This window comes from Populus trichocarpa, chromosome 1 (assembly GCF_000002775.5).
Source record: "Populus trichocarpa isolate Nisqually-1 chromosome 1, P.trichocarpa_v4.1, whole genome shotgun sequence".
Classification (NCBI taxonomy): domain Eukaryota; kingdom Viridiplantae; phylum Streptophyta; class Magnoliopsida; order Malpighiales; family Salicaceae; genus Populus; species Populus trichocarpa.
In genome coordinates this window covers 48,998,112-49,025,534 of record NC_037285.2, presented here as the reverse complement: position 1 = coordinate 49,025,534, position 27,423 = coordinate 48,998,112, and the positions used below count along the sequence as shown (strand labels likewise).

The 27,423-nt window shown below is 34.7% G+C and overlaps 4 protein-coding genes across 4 annotated transcripts; 1 reads left to right on the top strand and 3 right to left on the bottom strand.

Moving 5' to 3' along the window:
- Positions 1–5,889: 5,889 nt before the first annotated feature.
- Positions 5,890–7,716, bottom strand: LOC7480418 (tetrahydrocannabinolic acid synthase). The gene has a single exon (XM_002299009.4). The coding sequence runs from the start codon at positions 7,700–7,702 to the stop codon at positions 6,101–6,103; it is 1,602 nt and encodes a 533-aa protein (XP_002299045.1). The 5' UTR covers positions 7,703–7,716; the 3' UTR covers positions 5,890–6,100.
- A 1,354-nt stretch (positions 7,717–9,070) lies between these two features.
- LOC7480417 (tetrahydroberberine oxidase) lies at positions 9,071–11,080 on the bottom strand. Its single transcript, XM_002299008.3, has one exon. It carries the CDS (start codon positions 10,882–10,884, stop codon positions 9,289–9,291), a length of 1,596 nt encoding a protein of 531 aa, XP_002299044.1. The 5' UTR covers positions 10,885–11,080; the 3' UTR covers positions 9,071–9,288.
- Positions 11,081–22,158: 11,078 nt separating this feature from the next.
- Positions 22,159–23,255, top strand: LOC7480416 (putative germin-like protein 2-1). The gene is made up of 2 exons (XM_002300526.3): positions 22,159–22,554; positions 22,654–23,255. The coding sequence occupies exons 1-2, from the start codon at positions 22,290–22,292 to the stop codon at positions 23,169–23,171; spliced, it is 783 nt and encodes a 260-aa protein (XP_002300562.2). The 5' UTR covers positions 22,159–22,289; the 3' UTR covers positions 23,172–23,255.
- A 183-nt stretch (positions 23,256–23,438) lies between these two features.
- Positions 23,439–26,219, bottom strand: LOC7471684 (tubulin beta chain). Its single transcript, XM_002299006.3, has 3 exons — positions 25,596–26,219; positions 24,583–24,852; positions 23,439–24,305 (listed from the first exon to the last, which is right to left on the bottom strand). Exons 1-3 carry the CDS (start codon positions 25,987–25,989, stop codon positions 23,632–23,634), a joined length of 1,338 nt encoding a protein of 445 aa, XP_002299042.1. The 5' UTR covers positions 25,990–26,219; the 3' UTR covers positions 23,439–23,631.
- Between the last annotated feature and the right edge of the window lie 1,204 nt (positions 26,220–27,423).

Below are 27,423 nucleotides of genomic sequence, written 5' to 3'. Positions count from 1 at the left end.
ATGCTTCAACAGGTTGTGTATCCAAGACAATAAAATCCACAGGATAAATGAACTTATCGACTTGTACTAACACATCTTCAACTATTCCTCTAGGCACTTTTACAGATCTATCGGCAAGTAAAAGAGTCACAGAAGTTGGTTTTAACTCACCTAGATTGAGACTTTGAAAAACTGAATATGGAAGTAAATTCACACTAGCTCCAAGATCAAGTAAGGCTCTTTCAATTTTATGTTCTCCAATAAAGCAAGAAATTGTAGGACAACTAGGGTCTTTATATTTCAAAGCATTATTGTTCTGAAGAATGGCACTTACTTGTTCGGCTAAAAAGGCTTTCTTTTTCACATTCAATTTTCTTTTCACAGTGCACAGATCTTTCAAAAATTTAGCATAAGAAGGAACATGTTTAATAGCATCCAACAAAGGTATATTGATCCTTACCTGTTTGAAAGTTTCAAAGATTTCAGAGTTGTGATTGACTTTCCTTTGTTTGGTCATGGCATGAGGAAATGGAAGTGCTGGCGGAGGATCAGTCTTTTCTTTGTAATGATCAGATTCAACCCCTTCCTTACCCTCAGAGATTGACTCATCATCATTCTCACAAGGTTCAAGAATGGGTTTTTCAATAACCTTACCACTGCGAAGAGTGATGACTGATTTGGCTTGATCCATGTGTTGGCTTCCAAAACTATTTGCATTTATATGGTACTGCCCCTTGGGATTTTGTTGTGGTTGAGATGGAAACTTACCTTTCTCTTGGAAACTGAGAGCAGATGTAAACTTTGCAAGAGTATCTTTAAAATCTGTCATGCTTTGAGCAAGTTGAGTGTTAATTGCCTCTTGCTTTTCCATGAATGTATGCAATGTTTCCTCAAGATTTCTTCTAGGAGGTGGAGCATAAGGAGGTGCATATCCATGAGAATTTTGGAAATTATCGTGTGCTTGAAACGGTGGTTGTGAAGTTTGTGCATTATTGTTATCACTCTTCCAATTGAAATTTGGGTGATTTCTCCAACCAGGGTTGTATGTTTGCGAGTATGGGTTATGATTGGGCCTTTGGAAACTGTTTAATGTATGGGCTTGTTCATGGAGACATTCTTTAAAAGAAGGCAAAGTTGGACAGTCATTGGTTGAATGTTCGTTGGTTTCACAGATTTGACACGCAATGTCTTGAACAAATTTTAATTGACCACTCTTTTTTAATTCTAGTGTCTCGACTTTTTTAGCTAAATATGCAAACTTGGCTTGGAGGTCATGATCTTCCCTAAGGTTGTACATACCTCCACTAGATGTATGAGATTGGGTTTTACTTGGTGCCTCATAAGTTCCTCTAGTGTCCCAATTTTGCGCATTTTCAGCTAGTAAGTCTAAGTATTCCATGGCTTCATTAGGGTCTTTATCCTCAAAAGTTCCATTGCCCATCAATTCAACCATTTGCCTATCTCTAGGAGTTAACCCTTCATAAAAATGTGAAACCAATCTCCATGTTTCAAAACCATGATGAGGGCAAGTATTAAGCAAGTCTCGATACCTATCCCAACATTGGTAAAATGTTTCTCCTGGTTTTTGAGTGAAAGTGATTATTTGTCTTTTGAAAGAGTTTGTTCTGTGAGATGGAAAAAACTTCTTTAAAAATTGTTGTTGCATTTCATCCCAAGCACGAATAGATCCTGGTCTCAAATTTTGTAGCCATGTTTTAGCTTTATCTTTTAATGAAAAAGGAAAAAGCTTTAACCTAATGGTGTTCATGCTACAATTTGAGTCATTATACGTGTTGCAAACCTCCTCAAATTCCCTTAAATGCAAGTATGGATTTTCTAAATCTAAACCATGAAAAGAAGGTAAAAGTTGAATAATGTCTGGCTTAAAATTAAAATGAGATGCATCAGGTGGAAATACTATGCATGAGGGTGCACTTGTTCTTGTGGGATTCATGTGGTCTCTAAGTGTTCTAACCCGAATATTCTCATTATTCACATTATGAAGCGATTGGTTATCTTCTTCGGCCATATTTTCTGAAAATGATGAGGATACCCTACAAAGTCTACCACTTAATGTACGTGACCACACTCTCATGCACGTGTAAAAAGAGAATAAAAAGAAGAAGAAAGAAAAAGAAACAAAACAAAATAAACAAAGTTAGATACAAGAAAAGTAAAAAGAGAAAATAAAATAAATACTATAATTTGTACAAGAATTTACCTCCCCGGCAACGGCGTCAAAAACTTGACACGACCAAAAGATTGATGTCTTCTCCCAAGTGCAGGAGTGTCGAAGTAATAAATAACCCGGCAAGACCGGGGTCGAACCACAGGGAGGTTAATTGTATAAATTATAGATAACAATAATACAACAACAACAATAACAACAATAATAATAATAGTGAAGAAGAAGAGGAAGAAGTTGATGAGAACTTTGAGATGGAAGATTAACGTAAGGATTAAACAATGATAACAACAATTGTCAAGGTTAGAGGATCCACTAATGGTATTTCAAACAAGTATAGTATAAACTCTTTTTATTCAATTGGAAACCACACACAAAGGAGGTTCCAATCAGATTATAAATTGTTAACATGATTACATTAGTTATCTTATTCGAATAATGCTAATACTTGTAAATGTTGTCAGGCATTCATGATTATAACTTATGTTAACAACAAATCAAGTTCCTTTCATAGCTCAGGTGTCGGTTATACCATACAGTATGGGCTATGAAAGTGCCAAGTATTTGTTGTACCAAGTGTTATACAACATAAATCTAGATTAACCATTTAACAAGCAAAGTATTAAAAGTGAACAAGATAACAAATATAAAGCATGTTAGTATCCAACATTAAGGTCCATGTTAAGTTTATATTATACTTATTCTTACACCATTAGTGTACCCTTTTCACCTTGACATAATTAACTTAGTTAAACATAATGAAAGAAAGAAACATAAAGAAACAAGGAAAGGAAATGAAAAGCATAAGCAAGAAATTAATATAAGCGAAACTTAAGCATTACAAAATATAAAGAGAGAACAAGAGCACGATCTTGATCTGAACACCAAGATGCCTAAATACATGGCAAATGCCTCCTTTTATAGGCCAAAATTCGGAACTATTGATTTGTTGACTAATTGATGAATGGGTGGCCACATCTTGACTTGGTGACAATTCTTATCTTCTTGTCTGCCAAAAACGTAATCGTCATAATTTGAATAGACTTCAATAATGAAAGTTCTAGGGAATTGTCTCATCTTTCCAGGGTAAAAATTTGAGATCATTTGGACTTCTAGAACTCGAGATATGGGCTGAACACTGAACAGTGTCTGGGATGCAGGACAGATTCGGACTTCTTCATTGTTGCTACAATTTGGACTTGCAAAAGGCCTTGTTAAATCTTGGACTCCTCATGAAAGTTGTAGGCCTATGTCTTAGCTTTCCATCCATATAAGGCAGACCTAAATCCGAGATCTACAACTCCAGATATGACCCGATTACCGAACAGTGTTCCAGTTTGGACTGCATCAACATCTCTTTTCTAAGTTTGGCCATCTTTCTGTCCTTTCAATTTCAGTACTTCAACTCATCAATCAATTCTTTCATTTATGTGATAGGCCTGCATTTAAGATGAACATTTACCATAAATTAAAGGTATCTTATATAATTAGATATGTTATTATAAAACATGCTTTAGTTAAGGAGTTATTGATACTTCAAGTGCAAAATGATGATATAAAACCTTGATAAAAAATGCACTTTTAAGTACTAATCAATCATGCTCATAGATTCAACAATGTCAATTCAAGTTCATTTTGATTAGGATTTTATGAACTAAAACTTATATCTTATAGTTCTTATTATACTTAGTTGCGTTATTGTTTATTGATAATTTAATATGCTCTTATACTTAAGATATCTCTTCAGATTCATTTTAATTAGTTAGTTTAAGTTTGTAGTTGTTATGTAGATTTTATGAACGTAACCAATATATTTATGGTTCTTGTTATAATTAGCTGCATTATTATTTATCTACAAGTCAATTTATCTCATTGAGCTACTATTAATTATTTACCGCTTTTAAATTTAAAAATATCTATTTAGACTAGTAAGTTTAAGTGGGTATTTATTTGGTAAATTTTATGAATTTTAATTTATATTTATATTATTTTAATGGATTCACGTGCCTCCGGATAAATTTATAAGATTTTAATATTAAAAATGCTTAAGAATAATTGTAGAATTGCATTTTAATCTTTAAGTCAGTCAATCAATCAAGTAAATTGGCTTATAACTAAATAATAATGTAGGTAATTATATCACCATAAAGATGGAAGTTATAATTTATAAAATCTATAGAATAAGATACAAACTTAAACTTATTAATCAAAATAAATATGAACAAATTAATATCTTCAGCTAACAAATACAACAAGCTTTTCTTTGTCAACATAAAGATAAAAGTTTTTTTATATGCTTCCAATGGAGTTGCAACTGTTTGGTGCTTCTGTTTGGCAACGATGTGCACCGCAGTAAAAGCATCATTTGTTTGATTTTACGTTTCAAAAATGTTTTTGAAAAATTTTAAAAAAAAATTTATTTTTTATTTTGCTTTAAATTTATATGTTTTTTATATTTTCAAATTATTTTGATATGTTGATGTCAAAAATAATTTTTAAAAAATAAAAAATATATTATTTTAATATGTTTTGAAATAAAAAATACTTTAAAAAATAACCACAATCACACTTCTAAACATGTTTATACATATTTGCTAACAAAACAATGGTTGCACCGCAGCGCACTGTGTTGCCAAACAAGCACTCGAGAAGACATTTTGTTTATCACGGGCATGGCTGCGGTTGCACCTGTGTTTCCAAACCCAAAGAATCAAATGATATGCTTTTAACTTGAAAAAGAGGGTGCGCTCCAGCGTTAATCAACAGGCACTTGAAAGAGATTTGGGTGTCATTTATTAAGTGGATCTTAGTTAATGGGCCAAACAGGACTTGAAGCAAATAAATAGCAAAATATGGATGGATAATTAATGGGCCAAACTAATTGTTTTTATCATAGCCCAAAATGCAATTTCAGTGGATCTTAGTTAAGCCCAACTTAAATAATACACATTTATTCAGCACAAAATATGTATGCACTTTTTTTTTTTTTTTGAAATCACTCTGTTTCCTCTGTTTTTACTCTTCAACGACTCTGTTTCATCAGATTTGTTCTGTGTGAAAGCTATACTTAGATGTTTCATTTTCTTTAAAATAGAACTTCAGTGATTTTACCATGTCAATAACTCAAAAGGGAATGAATTTATATTACTCTTTTGAACAATAAAATAAGAACGATCATGAAAAGCTCACACTAGAAAGTTAAGAACGATCTGCAGAAAAAGTCCAAGATTGGCACTATTAATAAAGAAGCATTTCCTACTAGACTTTTGCATAGAGATAAAATGCTTCTATATGTTTCTCAAATGGAGCTGTTCCTTCAATGTCTTTGTAAAGCATATGTTATTCAGATCATATGCACTATTTTCAAAGTAATAAAAAATTTCCTGTATCAACTTTGATTAGTCAATGTCCAAGCTTTTGAATTTTGTTACTTCAAATGGATACTTTACTTGTTGCAATAACATCTTCAAATCTCCTCATTTTCAAAAGTTTGAACTTGCAAGGACATTCAAATAAATACACATATTCAACTATTTAAATTAAAAAAGCTGTGATCTTGCTAGTCGTTTGAATTGCTGAGTTTTCCCTCAGTAACTCTTGTCTTTGTGATTCTGAATTCTAAATTACCAAGCAGAAAATCTGCAGTTCTCGTAAAGCAAGTAAGCCCAGAACAGACCTCAGGTTAAACTCCTCCCTTTTGATTTTTCTCAGGGAGAAAATCAAGATTTTTAGCAAACAGAAGAAACATATTATTGAATTTGTTTGAAATATCACAAAGGGAAATTTTGTCATTAACTTGCATGCCTAAATATTATTGGATCGTGCCGAAATCTCATCGATGATGACGAAGAAAAACCTTATGATAAATGATGCATAAAGAGAAATATTATTATTAGCATTAATCTTGTTCTGACCCATCTTTGTAGCTCCCTTTGATCACCAAGATGAGAGAGATGGGATACTCTGCTCGTTTCTAAAGAAATTGGTAGGATCGACTTCAGTCTTGACGCGTACCAACCTGTCGAAGTTGTTCTTGAAATACTTCCGACCCCAAATGCTTGCTTGTTTATAACTTGTGGTGCCTGTCAGGTTATTTATTCCGAGGTCAAGATCTCTGTAATTCACATAAGCTTCTCGAGGATTTTTAGAAACATATTTAGTCAAGTAACTGTAAAGCCTTCTAATCCAAGCCATATGCCTTCGGGATGCCTCCTTGCTTTCTTCTCTCCAAGACACACTGGAGACTAATACGTACAGATTTCCAGCTCTATGTGGAAATGGAGTGCTAGACTCCGAAATCTCATCCATTTTCCCCCCATAAGGGATTAGGATAAGTGTAGGCGCCTCGATGTCTTCTTCAAAGAACCTTTCCCATATCCCCTCAAATGCAATTTCAGGCATAGGTTCCTTCACGTAATCAGATTTTGCTTTGAATCTTGGTATGGATCGAGGAGTCCTATTTAGCAACACATCCAAGGATGCATTACTTGTAAATCCACCAGTGTAGAAGACCGACTCAATCCAACTCATTTCAAAGCAATCATCTTTTACCAAACCAAGCTCAGGGAAGCTCTCTTGCATCACAGGAAGAAGCTGGTCAACCTCACCAAGAAACAAGGAGAAGAATGTAGCTTGTATTGTTGTGTTTCCTTCTTGACTTGAATTAACTCTGGTTACTTGCACATCGATGACGAGATCTTCAGGAAGCGTATTAGCAACATATTGCCACCGATGGAGAAGCTTTGTTGCATTTTGTTCCAAGGTTCTTGAAACAGAAAACATAGTCACTGTGGACGGAACTTCAACCAAACTTATTTTCCATGCAACAACCACTCCAAAGCTTTGCCCTCCTCCGCCTCGTATGGCCCAGAATAAGTCTTCTCCCATTGATGCTCTATCAAGGATCCTGCCTTTAGAATCAATTAAATGAGCATCAATCACATTATCTGAAGCGAGGCCGAATTTGCGCACCATGGTGCCATGTCCTCCACCACTAAAGTGCCCTCCAACACCTATAGTAGGGCAACTACCTGCTGGGAAGGCAAGAGTTCTACTTTTCTCAGAAATACTATAATAAAGTTCCCCTAGTGTTGCACCAGCCTGAACCCAAGCAGTTCTACTCGTTGCATCAACATTGACAGCTCGTAGACTGATAAGATCGATTATGACAAACGGGAGAGCTGCCATGTAAGATAAACCTTCAAAATCATGCCCGCCACTCCGTATTCTAATTTGTAAGTTATGTCTTTGGGAGCAAAGGATGGCAGCCTGGATGTGTGATGCATTCGTTGGTGTAACGATGACAAGAGGTTTTAGTTCAGAAGAATTGAACCTGAGGTTCCGTATTGAGAACTGCAAGATAGAGCTATACGAGGAGTTGTATGGGGTGTGAATTGCATTGGACATGGCAGCGGGGTCTTCAAAATGAAGGGAAAGGCATTTTAGAAAATCCTCACGAGGGTGAGCTGATATGACCCATGAAAATGAAATGAGAAGACAGAGTAGAAATGGCAGCATTGAAGCTTTGAGACAAGTCATTTTTCTTATGTTTTCCTAGTATAGAATCCTGCAAAGGACTCCCTATTTATAGTATCAAGGGGATATCTTGCTTAACAAGTAAAATGAGCATGATCATGGCTAGATTGCTCAAGTCCATGAGAAATTAACAAAAAAAGAACTTGCGACACAAGATAGGTGACGTCAAGAATCGACTGCTAATATAAGAAGCATTTCCTTCATGACTTTTCAGCATAAAAAATATTATCTGCAATTTCTCAGAGCTCAGGATGCATTATTTTCAAAGTATTTAATATATTCTATTTCAATTTATATGAGTCAATGTCCAAGCTTTTGAATTTTGTTTCTCAATTAAGTACTTTATCTTGTCGCTATAATTAAAACCTCAAATCTCATCACCTGTCCCAATATCTCATAGTTCAAATTTTCGAGGAAGATCAAATCCACACTATCATCACACATTACAATAAAAAAAAGCTTATAATATTGGAAGCCATTTGAATGTCTGAAATTTCCTGGTTATTTGCAATTTGTAGGTGGTTGAAATGACCATCCACTTCAAGACTTACCTTTAGTAACACCTCTAAGGTTTGTCTTCTTTAATTTTTGTTAAAAAATAATATAAAATTATTATTGAAATTTCACTTAAGGTTAAGATTTTAAATTGATATAATTCTTTAATATTATATCAAAACTTTAATAATTAAATGATTAAGAATTCAAATCTTAACGTCCCATTTAATTTAATTTAATTATCAAACCTAAAATAGTGATATACACTTGCAAGTTTCAAATCTAAAAAAAAAAAGATATAAAGTTTTTCTTTGCGCCTCTTGCAACAACTTAAGCTTGGGTTTTTTTATATGAAATGGTTTTTTTAACAATTTTTATCTTGAATTTATTGTGATTTAATTATTAAATTTTTTTGCATGGTTTTTGTTCTCTTTTTTTTTTTTTTCTATCCAGGAATTATAAACTATATTCTAATGAATGAATACATGGTTTGGATAAGAAACCTTTGATGATAATCACATTCAACATATTCAAAACCTGGATGGCTATGTTTAATTTAGATTTAATTTAGATAATGTTTGCTTTGTTATAAAGATTGATTTTTAAATTGTTTTTTTATTTAATAATACATTAAAATAATATATTTTTTTAAATAACACGATCCCAAAGGTGACTTAGTCATGAAGTTTCATGTTTCATTAATATATCTTTGAACTTGGACTGCTTTGATAATGGCTCAGTGTGTAATTTATCTCACCTTCCACTTTGATATATGTCAATAGTTTCAGTAGTTGAAGCTTTCTGTTTTTTATTTTATTCTTAGTGAATTCTTCTGTTGAAATATTTAATAAAAATTTGGAATTGATCGAGCCGAGGGGAGAAAATCAAAATTATTAGATTACAAAGGACAGCATATGATATTGAATTAGCATGATATCTAACAACATAGACGATTTGAAAATGAACTTTTATTTACAATATGGCTCTACTGACCCTATTTTCTGCATGATCAAATTGTATATTGAACTTGAAGCAAACATTATGGATATTGAAAACACAAGAAAAATGTTATTAGCTCATTACTCTTCCTTTGATCACCATGGTGAGAGAGGTGGTATGCTTTGCTCATTTCTAAAGAAATTTGCAGGATCAACTTCAGTCTTCACTCGTACCAACTTGTCGAAGTTGTTCTTGAAATATTTCCTACCCCAGATGCTTGCTTGTCCATAACTTGTGCTGCCTACAGGGTTATTCATTCCGATGTCAAGATCCCTATAATTGATATATGCTTCTCGAGGTTTTTGCGAAACATAAGAAGTCATGTAACCGTAAAGCCTTCTGATCCATGCTAGATGCCTTTCTGATGCGGTTTCTTCACTCCAAGCCACCGTATGGATAATTTTGTATAGATTACCAGCTCTATGTGGAAATGGAATGCTAGACTCTGAAATCTTATTCATTTTTCCTCCATAAGGAATGAAACTCATTGCAGACACCTCCATGTTTTCGTCAGAAAACCTTTCCCATATCTCTTTCAATACAATTTCAGCCATAGGCTCCTTCACATAATCAGACTTTACTTTGAAATTTATTAAGGATTGAGAACTCCTGTCGAGCAACACATCCAAGGATGCATTCCTTGGGAATCCATAAACGTAGAGGATGGACTCAATCCAACTCATTTCGATGCAGTCATCTCTTACTATACCGAGGTCAGGAAAGCTCCCGTGCATCCACGGAAGAAGCTGGTCAACCTTGCCAAGAAATAGGGAAACAAATATAGCTTGTACTGCTGTATTTCCTCCTTGGCTAGAATTAACTCTTCTTATAACCGCTGCAAGGAAGAGATCTTCAGGAAGCTTATTTGCAACGTATTGCCACTGATGGATTAGCTTGGTTGCGTTTTGTTCCAAGTTTCTTACGACAGTGAAGACGGTCACTGTAGATGGAACTTCAACCAAGTTTATTTTCCAAGCAACAACCACTCCAAAGCTATTTCCTCCACCCCCTCGAATGGCCCAGAATAAGTCGTCTCCCATTGATTCCCTGTCAAGGATCCTGCCTTTAGCATCTATTAATTGAGCATCAACTATATTATCAGCAGCAAGTCCATATTTGCGGAGCAACAGCCCATATCCTCCTCCACTGAAGTGTCCCCCAACACCTACAGTAGGGCAAGAACCTGCTGGGAAAGCGAGAGTTCTACTTTTCTCAACAATTCTATAATAAAGTTCGCCTAGCGTTGCACCAGCCTGAACCCATGCAGTTCTATTCGTTGCATCAACAGTGATGGTTCGAAGATTGATTAAATCAACGACAACAAATGGGAGAACAGACCTGTAAGATAGACCCTCAAAATCATGGCCACCACTCCTCATCCTAATTTGTAAATTGTGGTGTCGGGAACAGTGAATGGTAGCCTGAATATGCGACAGATCCGTTGGTGTGACTATGACCAGAGGTTTTAGTGTAGAAGAATTAAACCTGAGGTTTCGTATTGAGAAGTGCAAGACAGAGGAATACGAAGAGTTGTTTGAGGTGTAAACAACCTTCGAAATGGCTACAGGATCCTCAAAATAGAGGGAAAGGCATCGAAGAAAATCCTCGTGGGTGTGAGATGATGTTGCCAACGAGGACGAAGAGAGAAGAAAAACTAGAAACGGAAGCATTGAAGCGTTTCGAGGAGGCATCTTTATTTCTATCTTCTTTGAAGTAATAGAAGCCTGCAAGCAGCTCCCTTGTTTATAATAAATCAAAGACGAATGAACCAGCTTGCACCCAAGAAACTTGAAGTTGAAGATAAAAGCTTTCTATATTGAGTTCAAATGGAGCAGTTTGTTCTATATAATAGTAAAACATATGCTATCATCACACTACATGCGAATGGATCTGTTCAAGTGGCTCTTAACAGGTTCATGACAATGCTTTCTTCCACTCATAGGCACTACTCTACTATTATCTAGTTCAGAAAAACACACTTATTCAATTCGTCAAGAAGCTTATAAAATTGCTAGTCATTTGAATTGCTAAATTTTATGTCATTTTCAAAAGTATTTAATAACCATAATGATCTTTCAACACCTACCTTGGTGACCTCTGTCTTCCTGGGCAGAATCAAGAAGTCAAAATATTGCAGGTGAACAGTTGTATTATTTAACTTAAAGTACTCGATCGGCATGCAATTCAAGCTTATCCAGTTACCCATATCATCATGATCTGCTCATAAGAGCAATTATTGTTTAAACAAACACATAAATCAGTTGACGGACGCATGTTGTGGGAAACTCTAAATATAAAATAATACAAGAAAGATACTAATTTGATTTTTTACTATTCAATATTTTATCCTCAAGCAGTTTACTTTTATGAACGGACTACAAATCCTTAATTAAACAAAAAAAAACTAACATAAACAAACTAGAAAATCTAAAAAAAAAAAAAATCCTAAATAAAATAAGAAATCTGTAATCCAAAAATAACAAAAAAATACCTTGAACAATACATTCTAAGCCTAATTTGAAGGTATTTCAAAACTCGGCTTGTTATGACAAGCCTAACTTCCTATAAAACTGGACCTTTAAAACCTTATAATAAAATTTAATTACGATCCAACCATGGAATAAAAAATTACAAAGCTTTTTATTAAATCAATTAATTTGCACAACTCAAGCCTCTTCTTGGTCTTAGCTTTGTTTTATTGGTTTATAAATATTCTTATAAGGCTATTTACATAGCCTAGTTGTGATAGATATGCAACTAATGGACCAAAACTAATCCATCAACTTTGTATCATTTCAAATTTTTTGTTGTCTTTATCAGTGTAAGACTAAAACTTTTGATCCAAACTCAAGCCCAAATCAGCCCGAACCTAACTTAAGTTAACCTAGGTATATAAGGAAAAGTTGCAAGAGAATTTTTTTTTTTTCTCTCACTTCTAATTCTTAAAAATACATATTGGTGGCTGGAACGTAATTTGAGATTCTGGACAGAATTGAGGATGGATTATAGGTGAAATTTCAGTATGTTTATGTATTTCTGAAATTTACAGTTTGATCATTCAATTCTGGTAAAATTATGTTTTGGTCCCTAATTTCTAAAAATTGTTATTTTAGTCCCTAAACTTAGGAGACTAAACCTGATTTTCTTTTATGCATTGGAGTCTTTTATTTGTGTTGTTTTAAGTTGTTTTTTAATATATTTTGTATATTCATTGTAGGTACTTCTAACGATCTTCAATAGGATTTTCAAGTCTTTTATCTGATATTCCTTTTACTTTTATATTTTTGTCGGGTGAGTGAGATAATCTTTAATATACATGTAATATAAATAAATATATATGTTGATTATATGATGAGTACGACTAGTTAATTTCATGAATATTTATATATGTTGCTTTATTTTCCGAGTACTCATCTATTCTTGAATTTACATTCGCATTCTGTTGAACTAAATTCTATTCGATATAATATACATTGCTTTGATAATTATACAAATATCTATTATGTCTTGATATAAGACTTGTCAGTAACTCCATGCTAACAGAAAGTAATTAGTCTATATGCACATATTACTTTGTATACCTAGTTGTTGAGAAAGGCACCAGCCTATGACAATTGATCCTTCCACAGTGATCACTTTTAGGTGTAATCTGATCTCTGACATATATTCCCCTATTTTATAACAATATGTTTAATATGTATATGTATATCAAGATAAATCAACTTGCAAACTATTAATATCTAAAATATATATTAATTGTTATTCTCTCACTAAGTTAGTTAAACTCACCCCTCATTTTTAATATTATTTCAGGTTCTTAATTTCTGTTAGTAGGTGGATTTTGTTGAGTGTTCCTGCTTCTTCAGTTTTGGTCGATATGTCTTGCTTGTTTTGTGAGACTTTCCTTTTAGTTTTGATTTGATGTCTTAGACACTCCATTATTACTATTGACACGACCAAAGAGTTGATGTCTTCTTCCAAGTGTAAGAGTGTCGAAGTAATAAATAATCCGGCAAGACCGGGGTCGAACCACAGGGAGGTTAACTGTATAAACTACAAATAAAGAAATAGATAATAACAGAAAAGGAGTTGAAGAGAGCTTTGAGATGTGATATTGATATAAGGATTAAACAAGGATATAATAATTATCAAGGTTAGAGGATCCACTAATTGTATTTCAAACAAGTATAGTATAAACTCTTTTTTATTACTCAACTGGAAACCACACACAAAGGAGGTTCCAATCGGATTATAAATTGTTAACATGATTACATTAGTTATCTTATTCGATTAATGCTAATACTTGTAAATGTTGTTAGGTATTCATGATTATAACTTATGTTAACAACAAATCAAGTTCTTTTCATAGCACAAGTGTCGGTTATACCATACGGTTGGGCTATGAAAGTGCCAAGTATTTGTTGTACCAAGGGTTATACAACATAAATCTAGATTAAACATTTAACAAGCAAATTATTAAAAGTGAACAAGATAACAAATACAAAACATGTTAGTATCAAACATTAAAGTCCATGTTGAGTTTATACTATACTTATTCTTACACCATTAGTGTAACCTTTTCACCTTGACATAATAAACTTAACTAAACATAATGAAAGAGAGAAACATAAATAAACAAGATAAGAACATAAATAAGATATAAGTTAACTGAGTAAAGGAAAAGAAATGAAAAGCATAATAAGAAATTAATATAAACAAAACTTAAGCATTACAAAAATATAAAGAGAGAGCAAGAACATGATCTTGATCTGAAAACTAAGATGCCTAAATGCATGGCAAATGCCTCCTTTTATAGGCCAAAATTTGGAACTATTGATTTGATGACTAATTGTTGAGTGGGTAGCCACATCTTGACTTGGTGACAATTCTTATCTTCTTGTCTGAACAAAATGTCATTTCTAATGTCAGAATTTGAACAGATTGTCCCTATGAAAGTTCTAGGAGATTATCTCAGCTTTCCAACAAAAAAAGAATCAGTGCATTTGGACTTCTAGAACTCGAGATATGGGCTGAACACTGAACAGTGTCTAGGCTACATGATAGATTCTGACTTCTCCGTTGTTGCTCAGATTTGGACTTCCAAACAGCCGAATTGAGTCTTGGACTCCCATGAATTTTTTAGGCCTATGTCTTAGTTTTCTAGCCATATAAACCAAATTGAAATCCAAGATCTACAGCTCCAAATATGACCCAATGACTGAACAGTGTTCTAGTTTGGACTGAACCAGCATCTCTTTTCTAAGCTTAACCCTCTCTTTGTCTTCTCAATTTCAGTAGTTGAACTCATCAATCAATCATTTGATTTATGTGATAGGCCTGCATTTAAGATGAACATTTACCATAAATTAAAGGTATCTTATATTATTAGACATGTTATTATAAAACATGCTCTAGTTAAGGAGTTATTGATACTTCAAGTGCAAAATGATGATATAAAACCTTGATAAAAATACACTTTTAAGTACTAATCAACTATGTTTTGATTAAGTTTGGATTTTGACAATGTAATAAGTATTATGAATTATTGTTTTTGTTTTAATTATTGATAAGAAGTTTTGAACTATCATTTGATTTTATTAGTTTTGAATAATATAATATTTTTAAAGATTATGAAATGCTATGTATTTTTAAATAACTTGTTTTTTTAATATGTTCGTTATAAGACTTAGTATAGGTGTTGTGTCCTTATGACATCACTCTTACGTTGTTGATCATAGACTCGGGTCAATTAGTTAGCATTACTAACTTTCCATATTATACTTGTTTTATTATGACCACTTTTTATTCACCAAAGAAATTAGACATGTTTATGGATATAGACATATAGTGGAATCAAGTTTGGATTTATAATTATAATCAATTTAATTTGTGATATTTTACAAATTGTATTTTCAATTTATTTTTTTTATTCGAGCAAGTTAAATATATTAAGTTGGGTTAAAAGAATTTTATAGATATTATAGATATCCACAAATTGGGTTTATATTGCTAATTTTTTTGGAACTAGACATGACACACACAATATTAAATCTAATTTTCATATTTTTCACTGCTATTAAATTTTAGTTATCTCCATTCTTTTCTTCTGCAAAGAAATAAACTCTTTTTATTATGTTGAAGAAATTTAGTAGGAAGCCTCTTATCAGAACTTCGGAGTTAGAACTTCTAAAATAAAAATAAATAGTTATATAATATGGGTTATGGAGTTCTATAAACACCCTGAATACAAGGTGGCAAGCCCCAATAAGCGTAGCCCAACAAGAAACAAAACTAATAATTAGATATACGTACAAATTAAAAATTATTTTTTGAAATATTAAATATAAACTAAAAATTGATAAAATATAACAAAACTTTATAGTATTTTGTTCATTAATTAACAGTAAACTTATTGGTGATTTTTCAATAACGAGTATATATTCAAACTTTTATTTACTATTTTAGTGACTTTTCCTTAACAACTATATTTAGAGTGCATTATAATACATTCTAGTTTTATTTTTACATAACATTTGATTGGATTCTAAACTCTAAAAAAAAAATCTTAGAATTAGTTTTAACATTTTGATATATCACTTATATTGATACAGATGTAATCATGGTCGAAGTTTGCGGATTACAGATTCGTCAACCTGCTGGAAAAGCCTTGGCCAGAATATCATCAGGAATATTGGATGGATTGGTTGCAAATAAATCAGAAACCGGGATGAGACCTGGACTCTGGCTGCTAAAAGAAACAATTACAGAAACAAAAAGTGAACAAGTCCCCAAACACATCACCCTTTTGAAGCATGCACCTTCCAAACGAGCCTGTTTTCCGGGTTTGAGGTTACAAAGCCAGCAAGCAAGCTGCCTTCCAAGACGGTAGAAATTTCAGTTGCCCGAGGGGGTGTGCCTATACCTCCTGGTGCAAAGTACCCGTGAACCAATGCGAGCCCAAGAATCCAATGGGATTTGATGTGTTGGCAGGTACATGGAGTCCACTGAAGAAGAAATGGGTGGCATTTACCAGCTCCGATCCATACAAGGTAGGCCGTTAATTCTTACTGCAATCATCATAAAACATGCAACCTGAGCTAGTAGGATCGGCAACGCAAGAATCTTGCAATGGACTAAGATCGGAGGCTGTGGGCAAGGCACAAATAATGGCTAGAAAACTTGCAATAACCAACAAAATGTGGCTAGCCATATCAACTGTTTGAGGTGCTAGCAAGTGATTGATAAACTGCAGTACTACTGAAGTATATATACAGGTGCAAGAACTCTTATATATAGTGATGGATCAACAGTCCAGACTTCGAAGGAATTTGCTGCCGTCCAATTCCTGTATCTGTTGTTGAAAGAGTCTAGCATGTTCAATCCAAGAGTCTTGGTTGTATGAAGATGCTTGTAAGTGAATCCAATCAAATGCATTATACATATCAGTCCAAATTCTGATGTCTTCTCATGTGTTGCCTCTTATGCTCAGTCTCTGTTGGGTAATGTTAATATAATCTAGGAAAAACTATTTGTAGACTTCATCAACCTACGAAGCTGAATATTTTTTTCTGCTTCTGTGAATTCTGCCTTTTAATTGCTTGGAGTCCTTATCTTACACTTAGATTGTTGTCTGGAATCCAAGTATGGTTTGATATGGTCTGATATGGTCTGATTGTTTAACATATATATATATATATATATATATATATATATATATATATATATATATAGAGAGAGAGAGAGAGAGAGAGAGATGGGGCAAGCGTAAAGTTTTTTTTTTTAAAATCGGAATGTGTTTAGGGGCTAATTAATTTCAATATAAGAAAAAGTTCATGGGCTATATATAATATAAACATTGGGCTTAAGAATATATTATTTTTAAATTATAATAACAAAACAGTGTTTTTTTTTTAATTTGATTATTATATAAATTTTTATCTTTTCAAGTTATACATTATAATTGTTTTATGTTTTAATTTTTTTTATATTTCCCATGATTTTACATTTGTGAAGTGTAAGAGAATATTTCAACATTAGATCAATGTTACCAAATAAAATTTTAGATTATAGGATAAAAAAAATTAAAAGAACATGATCAAATCTTACATAAAAAGTAAGAACTTTCAATTTGATCCCTCAAGTTTATCTATTGTTTGCTCCTTTTGTTTTAGTATTTTATATTTTGGTCTCATACTTAGTTTTTTCACGTTTTAATCTCTAAATGTTAAGAGAGTAGAAAGAAAATCATCAAAGAATATTGAGGGGAGAATGATTTCGGTCATAAGAAGACTAATTCTTGAGTAAATGAATTTGTCTTTGAAAGAAAAGTTCAATGAAGGTAATATTATCTTTTGACCATGCTAGAAAATGTAGATCGAGGTTCAAATGATTTTTTTTAATTATTTATTTTTTATATTTTTAGAGTGATTAAATGGTATTTTGAATTAAAAATAAATTTATTAATATTCATAAAAAAAAATTGAGGTGATTTGAGATGAAAATAAGTCAAGAATGAGTAAAAACTCATATCGTAATTTTTCGAACACTTTCGGTGATGAAATAGTTTAATCACTCTGTCTATTCCTTTGTGTAGAAGAACAGGTCAATGACACCTTTTCAAATTCAATAAAGATAACAAGTTTTCAATTTCAAATGTATATCCAGTATAGGTAAACAAATAAGATGTTTGTTGCAATTTTATTCTACCTCTATTAAACTAAAAGTTTATTTAAAGACATCTTATATGTATACAAACAAAAAGTAGAAAAACAAAATCAAAGACTCTTTAAACTCTCTCTCCAGTTTCTTTAAGCTTCTTTATGGTATAAGAGCTTCTAAAAAGACCAACGTCTATTTACTATTGATCCACAATGACTTCCTCATCTTCCACCTCAAATAATTCTATTAATCCTCTCTTCATTATCCCGTCCATCTCCAATCTCTCATTCACTATTAGCATCAAACTCAACTTCTTTAACTATCTTGTTTGAAAAGCTCAGACCCTACCCTATTTCAGAGGTCATGGTGTCTTTGGTTACATTGACAGCACAATCCCAATCCCACCTCAAGAAATTAATGCTCTTCATCCCAGCACAGGTGCTCGTATCAAAATTCTCAATCCTCACTATATTCAATGGCTTCATCAAGATTCTCTAATCCTCGCCACCATCAATGCCTCACTCACTGAAGATGTTTTCACTCAAATCATGTCTTATACAACATCTCACGAGGTCTGGCTTGCATTAGAGCGAACCTTTTCCTCAATTTCACGTGCAAAGACTATTTGAATTCGCACTCAACTGGAAAATGTTTGTAAAGGTGCTCTATATGTTAATGCGTATTTTCTCTCCATCAAATAAATGGCTGATAAACTTGCTCTTGTTGGACAACCACTCATAGCTGATGATATAATCACTTATGTGCTCATGGGACTTGGGCAGGAGTATGATTCCTTGGCTTCCATAATTACCTCTCATTCTGATCTTGTCACTCTAGAGGAACTTTACTCACTTCTTCTCATATGTGAGTCCAGAATTAATTACAATAATCAACCCCTTCAAGCTACTGCTTTAGTAAACGTGGCTACCAAGCATCCTTTGCAACCACACTCGTCCTCTTCTCACATGACTGCTAAGTTTCACCACTCTAATCGTAGTCATGAATTCTATTATGGCAGAGGGCATCGTCCTTGTTTTAATTCCCATAATCATGGTCCATCAAACTCGATTACATGTCAGTTATGTTTCAAACCAGGCCATTCTACTCGACAGTGCTATCACCGTTTTAATCTTTCTTATCAGGATCCACACACTCTCCTAAGAATCAACCTCAAGTTATGGTTGCTACACACTACCACCCTACTGATAATGAGTGGCATCCTGATACTGGAGCTACCCATCATCTAACTAACAATGTGAACAATATTCATCTGCCAAATGAAGACGACGATAGTCAAGATCATATTTAGGTGGCTAATAGTACAGGTCTGAAAATCATAGAAAGTGGAACTTCCACTTTGTCTTCTCCTTCAAAGTCCTTTGTGCTTAATCAAATTCTATTTGTCCCCGAAATTCAAAAAATTCTTCTTTGTGTTCATCATTTATTTCTAGACAATAATGTTTTCTTCCAATTTCATGATTTTTTCTTCCTTGTGAAGGATTACTTGGGAAACATCCTGCATCGAGGTCCACTCAGTAATGGTCTTTACAACTTCTCAGCGTCTCTTGCTCATCTTCAACCTCAAGTTTATCGAGTATTCATGTGTCTGCCAATATTTGGCACCGTCACCTAGGTCATGCTTATCTTCCAGTCATCGATAAAGTTATTTCACTAGCTCACCAAAATAAAAATTCTTCTGTCTATTCTGAATGTCAATTGGCTAAGAGCCATGTTATGACCTTTAAACATGTTCATGTTTCTATTTTGAAACTATTGGAATTAATATACTCAAATGTTTGGGGGGGCGGCTCATGTTTTATCTACCACTAGTACACGTTACTAAATATTTATGGCTCTTTCCCTTGAAACTCAAATCTAATGCATATCAAACTTTTATATGTTTTTAAAATGTTGTAGAACGCCAATTTGATAGTCTCTCTACGGTCTTCATCAGGCACCACGAGCATGGTTCTCTCAGTTGATTGATCAGTTATAAGTTATTGTCTTTGTAAGCAGTCAAGCATATCATTCCCTATATGTTTATCACTAAGGCTCAACACTTATTTACTTTCTCATTTATGTCGACGACATAATTCTAGCTAATGCTGACATTCATGCCATTAACCGTGTAATTAGCTTGCTACAAACCAAATTTGCATTGAAAGACATTGGTGAATTGAGCTTATTCTTGGGCATTGAAGCAATAAAAAGCATTAATGGCTTGTATTTATCACAACGACATTACATTCTGGATCTCCTTATCCTCAGCAATATAGACAAAGCAAAGTCGTGCCTAACTCTCATGTCCACCTCACAATCATTAACAAAGTCTGATGGAATACCTTTCCATGACCCTTATATGTATCTCAACGTAATTAAAGGACTGCAATACCTTTCCTTCACTTGGCTTGATGTTGCATTTGTAGTTCATAAGGTTAGCAAATATATGCATCTCCCACTTGAACCACATTGGACAGCTGTAAAACGCATCTTGTGCTATTGAAAAACATAATTTCTCATGTGCTATTGATTCAACCCACTACTGCTCTTAAACTTCACACATTCAATGATGCAGATTGGGCATCTGATCATGAAGACAGACAATCAGTTGGTGCATATTGTGTCTATCTAGGCAAAAATTTTGTTTCATGGGGCTGCAACCAACAGTAGACTGTTGCTCGAAGTAGTATTGAGCTGAATATAAGGCTCTTGAAAATGCTGCTGCAGAAATGCAGTGGATAAAATCCTTGCTAACTGACCTTCATATTCAGCTTGTACATTCTCCAATTCTCTAGTGTGACAATAGGAGCTACTTACTTGACCAACAATCTTTTATTTCATGCTCGCACAAAACATATTGAAATTGACTTCCACTATGTTCATGATCAAGTTCTACATGGTCAACCTCATGTTCAATTTATTTCTAGTAAGGATCGGTATGCAAATGCACTTACGAAGCCAATGTCTTCTACTCGGTTTCCTCTCATGCGTGATAGTCTCAATGTCCATTCCTTACCTTTTTGACTAAGGGGGCATGTAGAAGAATAAGTCAATGAGACCTTTTCAAATTCAGCAGACTTTTGAAATAGAGGAGATAAAGATAACAAGTTTTTAATTTTAAATGTATATCATGTACTGTACAGGCAAACAAATAGGATATTTGTTGCAATTCTGTTCTATCTTTGTTAAACTAAAAGTCTATTTAAAGACACCTTGTGTAATAGTGTCGAATGTGCATGAGGTGCACACTTCGGCAGGCTGTCCAAAATAGTGCCTAAGGGTGCTGGCAGCCATGCCAATAATGGGATAAATCGACAGCGTAAATTTGTGCGGCTGTAGGTTTGTCAAAGGAAAATCGGCAGCGCAGATTGTTGACAAACATGGACTGGACGCTGGAATGTCCAGGCCATGCAGGAAAACTTGTCAGGGGGATAGGCTGATGAGAACAGGGGTTGTCGAGGAATTCGGCAGCGAAGACATTGGCAGCCTGCACGCAGATGCGAATTCGGCAACGCGTAACGGCTTGTACGAGTCATGGGTTTGACTTGGCACGATTTGAAACTTGGACGAAGGACTGTCCAATGCATACAAGTGACTCAACAGCTGACGCAGCAAGAGCTGGCAGATGGGGCTGCCAGGTGGGCATGCAGAACATGGGTTAGTGGCAGTCATGGTCTTCCTAGATCATGGGATCATGGAGCAAAACGTGAGGGCTGATCAGAGGATTGCTCTACAAGCTACTGGATCAAGGGATCATGGGCAGTAATTGTCCACTACTTGCTGGAAAATAGGCCACTAAGATCATGAAGATCATGGGGGAGAAAGTGTCCCACTATGTCCTGAAAAATAGGATCATGGGTGTGCCTTGCAGCTCACATACTTGGCTATAAATAGTTGTTGATGCTCTTAGTTGTAGATAGAATGCATAGAGAGGAAATAACGTGTGTAAGCTTGGCTGTGTAGCATGCGAATTCTGTGCATAGCACACATTGTGTAATCCTTTGTTGACGAGATAAATAAAGGTTTAGAGTTCTTCTTGTATTCTCGGTGTGCTTTGTGTTGTGCAATCTACTTGTGTATTCCGCTTATCTACGTAACGAGAGAAAGTATGGGAAACCTTTTGGGTGAGTGAAACACTTAGTTGCTAGGCAAACACGAGTGGCATTGGCGAGGGAAGGTTGAGTCTAGTGAGGGACTAGGCTGCCACACGGGTTTATTCGCGGAATGAAAAATTACCCCGTGACACCTTGTATGCATACAAACAAAGAGCAAAAAAACAAAATCAAAGACTCTTCAAACTCTCTCTCCAGTTTCTTTAAGCATCTTTACTTTGCATAAATAGTTTACTGGCCTAGCCAGCAGGGATGATGTGACTCGGACTGTGAGAGTCACGTACTGGCATCTTCATATTAACCATGCTACACTCTTTTTACAACAGATGCAGGCATTGGACGGCACAAATTCCTTCGAAGGCCAGTTCTTGGACTGTTCATCCATCACTACATATAAGAGTTCCTGCATGTATACATGCACTTCATCAGTACTGCAGTTCATCAATATCTTGCTATTACCTCAAGCAATTGATATGGCTAGCCACATTTTGTTGGTTATTGCGAGTTTTCTAGCCATCATTTGTGCCTCGGCCACTGCCTCCGATCCTAGTCCATTGCAAGATTTTTGCGTTGCCGATCCTACTAGCTCAGGTTGTGATCTAATCAGATTGTTAATTTTTCTAACAAAGTAAGTAGTAGAGGTACTTGTTGTTTTCACTTGACCAATTCCATGTTTTATGACTACTGCAGTAAGAGTTAATGGCCTACCTTGTATGGATCCGAAGCTGGTAAATGCAAGCCATTTCTTCTCCAGTGAACTCCGTGTGCCTGGCAACACATCAAATCCCATTGGATTCACAGTCACTATTGCCCAAATACCTGGACTGAATACTCTTGGGCTCGCATTGGGTCGCGGAGACTATGCGCCGGAAGGAACATCAACCCTCCACACACACCCTCGGGCAACTGAAATTACAACCGTCTTAGAAGGCAGCTTAATTGCTGGATTTGTAACCTCAAATCCGGAAAACAGGCTCGTTTGGAAGGTGCTTCAAAAGGGTGATGTGTTTGTCTTTCCCATTGGACTAGTTCACTTTACGTTTAATGTAGGCAATGGACCTACTGCTACTATTGCTGCTTTTACCAGTCAGAGCCCAGGTTTCATTCGAGTTGGTGATTTGTTTGCAACCAATCCATCCATTCCTGATGATATTCTGGCCAAGGCTTTCCAGGTGGACGAATCTGTAATTCGCAAACTTCGACCATGATTAAAACGCTTGTATTCGACTGGCTTTGTAGCTGTTCAACGTTATATTTTTGGAATTTTATTTTTTCATGCTTTATTTTTTTCAGATATTAGACCTTAAACTTTGGAATTTCTTTTTGTTTTTTTTACGGATTATTTCAATTTAATATCTCAATCATGTGTTGGTGAAGTTAACTTGGATTTGCTTGAATTGTCACCCAGGCTGCTTCTTTTTTACATTAGAAAAAATTGGACTAAGCTCGATTAGTATTACCCAACATCCATCTACTACATACAATCATTCATCAATCAAGATTAAAAACCAAAGCAGTCACCAAAAACCATTCTCCAATACAATACAAGGACCCACAACTCATTCACATCAACAGGTCACTCTAATTTGACCCCCCAACAACAGAAACATAATCACTCACTTAAATAGAGCAAATAAAATACAAACTTCAGACATGCCGACAAGAATTTTAAGCACCAATTTCCTCTTCTTCCTCCTCCTCGTACTCCTCGTCATCAGCAGTTGCATCCTGGTATTGCTGGTACTCAGCTACCAGATCATTCATGTTACTCTCAGCCTCGGTAAATTCCATCTCATCCATACCCTCACCAGTGTACCAGTGCAAGAAAGCTTTCCGCCTGAACATAGCTGTGAATTGCTCACTGACACGCCTGAACATCTCCTGGATTGAAGTTGAATTGCCAATGAAAGTGGATGCCATCTTAAGACCTCTAGGTGGGATGTCACAGACACTGGACTTAACGTTGTTGGGGATCCATTCAACGAAGTATGAAGAGTTCTTGTTCTGGACATTTATCATTTGTTCATCGACCTCTTTCGTGCTCATCTTACCACGGAACATGGCTGAAGCAGTTAGGTAGCGGCCATGACGTGGGTCGGCGGCACACATCATGTTCTTGGCATCCCACATTTGCTGGGTTAGTTCAGGCACAGTCAGAGAACGGTATTGCTGTGATCCTCTTGATGTCAGGGGTGCAAATCCGACCATGAAGAAATGAAGGCGAGGGAATGGGATAAGGTTAACTGCAAGCTTTCGGAGGTCAGAGTTCAGCTGTCCAGGGAAGCGAAGGCAGCATGTGACACCACTCATGGTAGCAGAAATGAGGTGGTTAAGATCACCAACTGGTACATGGAAAAACAAAAACATGGTACCAGAGTCAGATCATGTTGCTTCAAAATATTAGAACTAGGTCACGGGCAGTTATTTTTTGGCAACCACCAATGAGAACAACTAGGGAGAAGCCAACTTAGAAGTAAGCATTTTATTATTGTTGCCCTTCTCAATATTCATTTTCAATTTTTAGGGAGGAAAAGCTAAATGGTTCCTTTAATTAATACCAGATTTAACATCTTTAAATTATGTTTTTCAGTTCAAGGAGAGCATTTTCAATTAACTTACAAGTGGGGGTAGCGAGCTTGAGAGTGCGGAAGCAGATGTCATACAAAGCTTCATTGTCCAAAACCATACATTCATCGGCATTTTCCACGAGCTGGTGGACGGAAAGGGTGGCGTTGTATGGCTCAACAACAGTGTCAGATACCTTAGGAGAAGGGAAAACAGAAAATGTCAACATCATGCGGTCAGGATACTCCTCCCGGATTTTAGAGATAAGAAGAGTTCCCATGCCAGAACCAGTGCCTCCACCCAAAGAATGGCAAACTTGAAATCCTGTTCCACCAAATTTATTAAATGAAGCTTGCAACAGGCAGGAAAACTAAAACTGTAGCATCAATAAGCGAGGACAGTTCGAAACCTAATAACAATAATAGCTCAGCAATTAAATGACCATACATTAAGAGGAACGCGAAAAATTGCTAGCAAAAACCACAATCATGAAAAAGACAGAAACTAAACTTGCAACTGAAAGCGTCAAACCACACTTGAGTATATAAAGAACATTTGAGCTACTTCACGTACAGGAAGATAATTTTCTCGTTATCTGTTCTCAGAAGTGAAAATCGAAAACACAAGTTTCCAGCTGAAAAAATTCAGAACTAGCATAGCATATGGAGCAGTCAGCTGAAGCAGAAAACAGGATTCGGTCCAGCATTACAACTTGAAAGCCATTGAAAACCACGAAAGCACAAAAGACATGGAGGCACCAGCATAGAGCATAAAAAATTTACCCCTAAATATCCAATCTAAGTATGATTAAAGATCCAGCAAATTTCCCAGGAAAACTAAACATGATGATAAAGAAAGCCCCCCATTTTCATTAATAAAATATCAAAAGCAAATTTCGCAAACCAAGAAAAACCTCTATAAACCTGAATCGAACGTCAGATCCAATCAAACCCGTCAACGTTCTCACAAAACAATCAAAACCCATGAAGATCCAATCAAAAGAAAGAAAACCCGTTATTCAAAACATCACAAAAACACCGAACAAAGAAATCTTTAAAACAATTTACCTTGCAAGCAATCACAATTCTCAGCTTCTTTCCTGACAACATCAAGAACAGAGTCAATCAATTCAGCTCCTTCAGTATAATGCCCTTTAGCCCAGTTATTACCAGCACCAGATTGGCCAAAAACAAAGTTATCAGGCCTAAAAATTTGTCCATAAGGACCAGATCTGAGTGAATCCATAGTACCAGGTTCAAGATCCATAAGAACAGCACGTGGAACATATCTTCCACCACTTGCTTCATTGTAATACACATTGATTCTCTCCAATTGAAGATCCGAGTCTCCACTGTATTTCCCTGTTTGATCAATCCCATGTTCATCACAGATCACCTCCCAAAACTTGGCCCCAATTTGGTTCCCACATTGACCTCCTTGAATGTGAAGAATTTCTCTCATTTTGGCACCAAAGTTCGGACCTTTTTCAGGTTTCAGAAATGGGGTTTTGGTGTTCTTGGTGGATCTTAAGGGGAGAGGGGATTGAGGAGGAAGGAATGGGAAAGGAGGATATAAAGGACGGTTCTTTGTGTCCTTCGCCTTTGGGTTGTTTTTATTGGTTGCTTTTTCGAGAACCTTTTGAAGAAAAAAAATCCATTGTTTTTTTTGTTGTGAGTTGTAATGTAAGTCTTATGGAAGGAATCTCTTGATGTTTGGGGGGTTTTGTCTTCCAAGTTTATCCCTTTAGAAGTCTAGACATATCATGGCATCAACTATTTTGGATAATGTTGTTTTTAATCTTTATTTTAATGGAGAATGTTTTTTTAAGACAAGGTTTGTTAATTTGATTGATTGATTGTTGTAATACTTAGAATTCTCAATTTGAAGATTTATAAATGAATGATTCATGATCATAGCTCATTATGATAATTAAATTAAAATTAAAAATTAAAAATCATTTAGTAGGTGGTTTAGTGGTAAGAGTTTAGGACTAAGAAGTTTGTTTTCTCTGTGGTTTCATATTCGAGCCCTATGATTGATAATATGATGACCACTAGAGACTTACATGGTCGTTTACTTCAGGGACTGTGGGATTAGTCGAGGTGCGCGTAAGCTGGTCCGGACACCTACATTAATCAAAAAAAATTAAAATTAAAAGTTTAATAAATATTAAAATACCAAACTTCCCCATGAATATTACAATCAGAGTATTGTTTATGAGATTGATGTTTTGTGTGTTAGTAGGTGAAAATCATGTTTTTTTTTTTTTTTTGTGTTGAGGAGGTAACATGTGATACTGAAAATAATGATTTCTTATAAAGAGAATCTTTTTAAAGTGAATGTTGGCATTTGAATCCCATTTGTACCTCTTTTTGTTTACATAATAAATCTCATTTGTACTTTCGAGTTATATCTTTAAATGTAGTCTTCTGTACCTCAAACAAACTAGTTATGTTTTCAGGGGCATTTTAACTGGAGTTTTGTCAAATTTTGAAATTAATATATTAATATTAAAAATAATTTAAAAAAATATATTATTTTAATATATTTTTAAGTAAAAAACATTTTAAAAATAATTATTATCATTATCTTAAACACTCCCTTAATCAATTAACCCAACCATTAACATGTTAGCTTGTTTGTTTTTAAATTTTTTTTAAATAATTTTTTTATTTTTTTATTTTTTTTATTTTTGATTGATTGGATGACCCTTTTTATTTATTTGTGATCTGAACTCTACTCCATGTCAACTCCTCAGGTTTTAAAATAATGATAGACATAACAATTCCCATAGTTTCCTCTGTAATCTATAAGGCAAATGAAAAAAAACTATTGTGAGTGGGCAAACATAAACTCTAAGCAATGAAGTAAACTAATATATATATATATAAGTGA

What these genes read in the sequence shown, in the direction of transcription:
- LOC7480418 (XM_002299009.4), bottom strand. Translation starts at nt 7,702, where the DNA reads ATGACTTGTCTCAAAGCTTCAATGCTGCCATTTCTACTCTGTCTTCTC.
- LOC7480417 (XM_002299008.3), bottom strand. Translation starts at nt 10,884, where the DNA reads ATGCCTCCTCGAAACGCTTCAATGCTTCCGTTTCTAGTTTTTCTTCTC.
- LOC7480416 (XM_002300526.3), top strand. Translation starts at nt 22,290, where the DNA reads ATGCAGGCATTGGACGGCACAAATTCCTTCGAAGGCCAGTTCTTGGAC. An exon ending in TGCCGATCCTACTAGCTCAG is followed by an intron (nt 22,555 to 22,653) that starts GTTGTGATCTAA and finishes TGACTACTGCAG; the next exon opens with TAAGAGTTAATGGCCTACCT.
- LOC7471684 (XM_002299006.3), bottom strand. Translation starts at nt 25,989, where the DNA reads ATGAGAGAAATTCTTCACATTCAAGGAGGTCAATGTGGGAACCAAATT. An exon ending in GAATTGTGATTGCTTGCAAG is followed by an intron (nt 24,853 to 25,595) that starts GTAAATTGTTTT and finishes TTGGTGGAACAG; the next exon opens with GATTTCAAGTTTGCCATTCT. An exon ending in CAAGCTCGCTACCCCCACTT is followed by an intron (nt 24,306 to 24,582) that starts GTAAGTTAATTG and finishes TCCATGTACCAG; the next exon opens with TTGGTGATCTTAACCACCTC.